Consider the following 8,053-nt stretch of genomic DNA (forward strand, 5'->3'; position numbering starts at 1 on the left):
CAATTGATAATTTGCTATTATGTTTTAGCAGGCGTTCAAAGTTTCGAATAATTTTATCACATGAAACATGTTGTTTGATACTAGGGCAAAATAGAGTAGCACTTTTGAACCAATTTGTAGCACATTTAATGCAGACGTTTTTGAGCCCTTACCTGTATTTAGTTGATAGGTAATTATATCCATTGTAGATGTAAATATTTTTGTTAATTATTTCAAACAATACAGTGAAAGTAAGAAATACGCGAAGACTTGAATTCGATGCAAATAGGTTGAATGTAAGTTTAAACTCAAAGTTACGTTAAAATTATATTTACACTTAAATTGGTTTATTACAAAAAATAATTATACTAGTTGAACACTTATTTACCATTTTACAATCCACTACATATTGAGTCAAAAAGTCCAAAATTTAATGTAAATAAAGTTTGTTCATATGTAGTCGACTGTATTATGGTATTGACTGTCGGATTTCCCCACCTTCCACTTGCGCATCGCAACGACCGCGATACTAACTGCTCTTTTACTTTTTATTTATTAATAAAAAGTGGCAATAATTAACTAATGAACAGTAATTGCGAAGTAAGATTTGGCATTTCGCGCAGGAGTTTCGAATTCAAATCTGAGATGCACATCATCGATGTTTCAGAATAGATTCGGTCGTTGCGGTCGTCTAGTGGAATGCACCCAATTACACTCTTCTAATACCCTGCGTCGGCGTCGTAACTGCTTTTCTGGCTGTTGTATTTACCTGTAAAAATAGATTTTATATGTTTCAAAGTTATTTGGAGTAGATTACAGTTGATACAGATTTAGAAATTAATGATCACTTGCGTAAACGGTGAAGGAAAAGACCATGAGGAAACCTACATACCTGAGAAATCTTAAAAAAAAGTTTTCAAAGTTATGTGAAGTATAGGTACTAATTTGCACTTGGCTAGCGCGGTGGACTATGACCTAATCTTTCTCATTCTGAGAGGAGACTCGTGCCCAGCAGTGGGACAGTAATGGGTGGATGATGATGATTGCAGATGTCCATAAGACCATTTAGCATTAGATGAACTGCTATCTCGTTTGACAATAGGATTTCAAAATGATATTAACCCCAATGCTATCCTCATGCTTGACACACTCAGTTCGAAGAGGGTGAAGAACGTAGACTACCACACTCGCCGAGTACGGATTGGTAGTTTTCAAATACATTTAAGAAATACTTATTTTTTTAAATATTTTATAGACATAATTAATATGTCGAATAATTAGAGGTGAGTCTGGGATTTGAACCTTGCCTTTCTAAACAAAAGGGGTAGATATTTATACTTTTGTTTTGTCGAAAAATTCTACTTAGTCAATTAGTTGTCTTACTTTCACTAGCAGTGAGCTGCAAGCTCTTCAATATCGCTTCAGGGATGGGTGGGGGCGTGGGCAGGTGGTCGCCGGAGGCCTGGTAGCCGTTCTCACCGGCCGTGTAGGTCACGGTGTAGGTCTGCCCGTCGTCCCCGATGTAGGAGTACGATCCTGACACCTGGAGGGAGCCTTCCTCTGGCGCTTCACCTGGGATGATTTGACCTGGAATCCAGAGATGATGTTTTAATATTGGAGATAGTACACAATTGTGGAACCCTTCATGGTTCGACGGAGTCACCTTAGCCACTTGCATTTTTGACTTATAACAGGTTTAAGGACTGCTGTAGTCTGGTTTGAAGGGTGTGGACATAGGGTAACTTTAATTCCGGAAAAAAGTAATTTTTCCGAGGGATAGATAAAAACATCTAGGTATTGTCAACGACCTCTGATCTTGAGTGGAGTCACGGGGAAAAGCTAGTGTAATATAATGTTAACATTTTTAAATAAACAACCAGTAATTTACTGTTCAATTTTAATAAGTATAATATTTAACTCACTATCCGCACACATTATTATACGTTTCTAATTAAAAGTAATGATTTAACTACTTGATTTTATCTATACCTACATATAATAAGAATGTAAAGTTCGCTATACGTGGAATGTATTCGCAAAAAAGTAGTTATGTGAATTGTGAATAAGTAATAATATTTAGAAATTTCTAACATTTATAGAACTTTCGTCTGTCATTTTGTCTGTATTTAAAATCGTATCAAACCAAATCTAATTATAACTGTATAAAAGGTTATTACAGTTTAAACTCAGATGTCATTTATAACATTGGTTTAATTTGATTCAGCAGTTAATACTCAAAATTTAATAAATTTCAGTATTTTTTTCACAACCCCATACTAGGATTCCCTATATCGTGAGTGCCATAGACACACACAAAGACGAATACACAAACACCCAGACCCGAAACAGATATCTAAATTCATAATACGAATATCTGTCTCACCGGGTATCGAACCCGGAACCATTTGCGCGTCAGACCGGTATGATGACCGCTCCGACACGCGGATCATCAGTTTGAAGGTGTGCTTTGTGAACTTGATAGATAGCACGGTATAATCCACGCCAAACTGCTAGTCCGCTCTGAAGTCGTTGCGAGCAGTTGTAGTCACAGATTAATAAATAGTTACTACGTAACTACAAGTCATATTATTTGCTATGGCGGCGCGACTCATTTCTATATTCAGAGCGGACTAGCAGTTTGGCGCGGACTATACAAGCACTTGTACCGTGAAGGTAGCGTTATATAATTAACGTGCTAATCTACACGAACGAAATCGCAGGCATACCTTATCGCTTCATAATAATAGTACATTATTTACGATACGATTACAATATACGCCCTGTGGTTTACGAGAACTATTCTTTTTTATAATATAGGAGTAGCAGACGAGCATGCAGTCCACCTGATGATAAGTGGCTACTGCCACCCATGGAAATCTGTACGTTAAAACGCTAATATTAAATTAACATGCAATGTAATATAATTTTCACTTGATAATTTGTTACTTGTTTTAACATTACTTACGTAATTTTATTGCAATTTAAGTAAAACTTATGAAGTTAATTTTATTGCTTGATTTAATTGGCTGCGACTATTTAAATATATCTTTTTGGCTATATATTTTGTCTTACTCTTTTGGGAGCTATGAAATATCTCCAAACGCTGCACTAATAAGCAATGGGCCCAAACAATGTTCAGAGCGGTTATTGTTTTATGCAAATCCTAATGTTAAAAAGGTTACCAGTGGCTATGAGTGGTCATGGGTGAAATGGATACACAAGAATATCGAAACGCAGATCATGAATATAAATTAATTTCATGGCATGTCAGGCTAGGATTGAATCCGGAACCCTCTGCATGTTTGACAGGGAAGATCACAGATAATTAAGTTGAGATGCCTCATTAAGATCTTTCCACGTTACCAACTTTAAATCAGAACACATTAGCTCGTGACATCTCTTGGAATTTAACTTCTAAGGCTCACCTTTTCGGGAATAAGCATCAACTCACCTTCCTGTTCAGCTTTCGTCCCGTCACTGGACTCGTACGCGTAGCGGTATCCCTGCTCGTTCATCTCGTTCTCAAACTTGAGGATCTCCGCGTGGTTCTTCTCGTTCGTCTGGTCTGACGCAGCGAAGCTCTGGTCGCTGTAGCGCGCGGGGCTAGCGAATGGGGTTTGGAGGCCGGCATTCGCACCGCCTGATGCCGCTGAGTGGGGTGGGAGGTAGACCTGGTCCAAGCGCGCCGCGCTGGCCATTGATGCTACGGTGAGGAGGATGGCCTGGAATTCAGGTTGAGGGTGTTATTATTCTTTTTATTGTGTAGACGTAGCAAATGAGCATGCAGTTCATTTGATGAAAAGTGGCTACTGCTGAACCTTATCGATCCCAGGTCGACTCATCCCTTTATCAAATCGAACAGTAATTTTATGCTATCCCTAAGGCTTCGGATAAGTATGACTTTCTTATTACATACTTTAAACCAGAACACATCTTTTAACACTTCTGTTTTAATGCAGAAATAGGTGTGGCGGTAGTGTCGTTGAAGTCGAACCACGAACAGCTCTATAACCTTCAATTGGTGTCACAGGTCCTTTTTCGGAATACAAAGAATTAGACCACAGTTTACTACGTTGGTAAAATTCGGTTGGGTACTTTTGAGATTATATAATGAAGTCTTAAGAAGTATACTTAAAAAACCAAAGTTGATTAATTACTTATTTATAAACGTTGGTATTTGTGTATCGTTAACGGACAATATAATTAAATAATATAATCTATGAATGCCAATAATTAAAAATAAAAGCGTTATAAAGTAATGAAATAAATCGATCAAATTGAAATATCAAGTCCAAAATTTAAACGCTGCAATGCCAAACCAATTATTAAGAAGCTCTATAAAAGATTGATTTTACAATAGATTAAGATGTGCACGATTAAAAGATATAGATAATTGAAATTCCATCTTTCAAGATCACATTTAATTCATTAATTGATTCATTGATCTTCAATCTTTAATTTGAAAAGTGCGTGATAATCCCAATGTCATGATTTAAGAGTAATTATTTTAATTATTTGGTTTAATTTGTAGGCCTAAACTTTAAGACAATTTCCGCAAACATCATAATGATAAATACTGGTCACGTCATCAACCCATTATTGTCCCACTGCAGGGTACGGGTCTCCTCTCAGTATGAGAAGGATTAGGCCATAGTCCACCGCGCTGGCCAAATGCGTATTGGTAGACTTCACATACTTTTTGATTTTTTTATATAAATCTCTCAGGTATGTAGGTTTCCTCTAGATGTTTTCCTTCACAGTTTTAAGCAAGTGATAATTAATTTCTAATACGTACATATCTTTGAAAAATCAGAGGTGCGTGCCTAGGATTTGAACCTCGGACCCTCCGTTCGAGAGGCCGAGTTTTTGAACCATTAGGATATCACTGCTTTGTACGGGTATCAGTATCCAATATTCGAATCCTGTTTGTTAAGACAGTAATTTGATTTTAACATCATTACGTACACGTTGATGTTGCAATAGGAATAGAGACTATTTACCCGACTTGTAATGTTTTTCGAGCGCAGAAATAAATGTACTTATCACATTCTTCGGCCAAATGGTTTGATGGATTTTAACATATAAAGTATTGTTGAATTCGTCTAAACTGCGGGAGTAACTACTTATAAGCTATATTTTTAGCAGCCTGGTTTTTGTTTTTAATTAATAATTGCTGGTTTTGTTTAAATATTTGAAGTTATAGCATTTTCCATGGACTTCATAAAATGGTACATGGATGGGCACATGAAACGGATCCTACAAAAAAGTTCAGAGATGGAACCCATAACCATGAAGCCCAAGTACTATTAAATCGTCATTAACAGTTCAACAGCAATAGTACAACACTAACATTTATTAAATCCTGCTATTGACTCACTGACCTTTAGTAGGTCGACAATCTATGAACCAAAATCGATCACGCACCTTACGTTTATGTTACGACTTTTACAAATTGCTTTGTTCAACTGAGATGGTAGAATTATGATGATATAATAAGGTAATATATATAACTAAAAGCAGTGAAAGTCTTGTGGCTAAGATACTCGGCCTCTCGATCGAGGTGTCGAGGTTCAAATCCCTGGTTACCTCCTTACGCACCTCTGATTTGTCAAAGTTATGTGCGTATTAGAAATTAAATATCACGTGCTTAAACGGTGTAGGAAAACATCGACAAACAACAAAAAAAGTCTCAAAGACTATCAATACGCACTTGGCCAGCGCGGTGGACTATGGTCTAATCCTTCTCACTTCCCAGCAGGGGGACAATAATGGATTGATGATGATGATGAAGGTATTAAATATAATAAGGGCTTCGAGTTTCGAGATATTTGACTAGCATTAGAAGCTTCCAGAACGTCTGTTTTTAAACATTTTACCGCATAAAAGTCCTATCCATGTAATACCCGTCCCGATCGCGAAAGTGCATTTGTTATAATTTCAGATATCAGGATTGTAATTGAACTGGTGAGAATTGCAAATGTAGAAATGATAGTAGGCATTCCTACCCCATCTTGATTCAATATGAGCCATTCAAACTTTTCAGAGCTCACAGCTATCGATTGTACATATATAAGGTTTACTTATGCCATGTCTAATCCTTCGATGTTATTGAACCCTTAACACTTAGCAAACATCGATTAAATCTTTTAATAGAAAGAACTGCTACTTTAAGTGAAAAAGCCTTAATTTGGGACAGTTAACTAGAAGGCACTTGACACAATGTTACCACTCGACATAAACTCGATGTCACGAAACATAACATCGATATTGCGTATTGCCAACTGATAACCACTTCACGATAACACAACACTTGCACAAATACTAACGAATTTCATCGTGGTCGGTGCGTCTTCTCCAGAAGTCGGTAGAGAAATGTACCTCCGTTCAGCATTACCTGCGTTATATACTCATGAGTTCCACGGAATTCCACGTTCAAAACCATTACGTACATCCCTACGAATTGTTTGGAATCTTTCCTCGCGATTTTAAAGTTGAGTTTGGTGCGCTCGCGAAATGTTTGATGCAAGGATTGTTAGATTAGTGTGTTTAGTGCGGCGTTATACTGTTAGTTCGGTGGTGTAGGTTCAATGATTTATTCGTTGGAAAATCATGAGAAAGCACTGAAATACAGGAACTTTTTCACTAAAATAAAGGATCAGTGCATAATACAGGCCATGGAGTAGGGAGATTAAAAACGTGACTAAGCGATATCCATCCCACCTTCTGGCTGAAGGGTTCAAACGCGTACCGCTCGCGACCCGGGAAGGTCTTTTTTGTTCGCCTAATCCGTCAGGCAGGGCATACCGTAGCTCTATTCTCTTCGAACTACAAAGATACGGTGCATAATCACCCAGAACCAGTAGCAGTAGGAGTACATACATTAATATAGGTATATGTGTCTCATACTTTGGCACGTCCTCCTACCCATACAGCTTGACGGATGTATTTCAACAAATATGATGTTGATGGTTTTTTTTTAATTGGAGGAATGACACAGGCGTTATTTCATAGGAGTGTGGTTTCTTGTGTGTTGGTATGTTTCTTTAATAATACTTTACTTAGATACTGCTAAAGCTCATAGAATCTACTAAAACGAAATAGTATAATTCTTTTATCCTTACTATTTAAACATATATAGCCCGATTCATAATTAGGTGTCCAAAATGTAAACAAAGGTGTTGACCTATCAAGAAAATATGTTTCAAATGGTAGTTTCTTATTTTTGACCATATTAAATTAATCCAACGATACTAAAATAATAACCTACATAAATTAAAATCATTTCACATTTTGCAATATTCATATTAACTCAATTTATTAAATACACTAATAATAATAAAAAACAAGATTTATGATAGAAAATTAAATTGAGATAATGGTAACACAATCGGGATCCAAAACATTTTTTGTGCCGCCATTTTTAGGTTTCGTAATTGATATTATTCATTTTTGTGATCGTTGTCGAACTCTAATGTTTTCTAGTTTTCATAGCGCGTTTTTTTTATTTTGTGTGCAGTTATTAAATTTTTATTTTTTGTTGAGTTTGTGAAAGTTTTCGTTTCTTGTTAATGTGTTATAGTTTGCAATACCTGTAATCGTATTTTGACAATGACATTTCTTTGTTTACATTTTAGACACCTAATTATGAATCAGACTTATAGATAGATAATGTCTGTTTTAGAGTTGTTTCACATCGTGCGACATAAGATGACATAAGCTTTAAAACCCAAACATGGTTTATTGTGAAGAGAGCTTTACAAGCTTAAACGTCATTTATTTTTAATGAATTCAGTCGTATCATCGCTTAATTAAGTTGTATTGAGTTCAGCTCTTAGTTAAGCTCTATCTGGCATTGTAGCATTTATTATTATGGGAGTCCATAATTAATTAAACGCATATACAAGCGGTGTAATTGTTTGTTTGTTTGTATTGGTGGATAGATAAGTCAATAGATATTTATCAATCTACCGAGTAAGACTCGAGATTAGTAAGACTAATAAGGTTAGAGTTAGAGAGTAGTTAATTAGTGTTATAATGCAATTTGTTTTAAAGATTTAAAGATTTATTGAAACAG

General features: G+C 36.1%; 1 protein-coding gene across 1 annotated transcript; it reads right to left on the minus strand.

Annotated features, from left to right (window-relative positions):
* Window positions 1-293: 293 nt before the first annotated feature.
* On the minus strand, window positions 294-6,395 carry CPR52 (cuticular protein RR-1 motif 52). The gene is made up of 4 exons (XM_073086534.1): window positions 6,306-6,395; window positions 3,431-3,701; window positions 1,363-1,566; window positions 294-748 (listed from the first exon to the last, which is right to left on the minus strand). Exons 1-4 carry the CDS (start codon window positions 6,312-6,314, stop codon window positions 699-701), a joined length of 534 nt encoding a protein of 177 aa, XP_072942635.1. The 5' UTR covers window positions 6,315-6,395; the 3' UTR covers window positions 294-698.
* Between the last annotated feature and the right edge of the window lie 1,658 nt (window positions 6,396-8,053).

Source organism: Epargyreus clarus, unplaced genomic scaffold (genome assembly GCF_041222505.1).
Source record: "Epargyreus clarus isolate Ecla_fem2 unplaced genomic scaffold, WU_Ecla_fem_2.2 ptg000024l, whole genome shotgun sequence".
Lineage (NCBI taxonomy): Eukaryota > Metazoa > Arthropoda > Insecta > Lepidoptera > Hesperiidae > Epargyreus > Epargyreus clarus.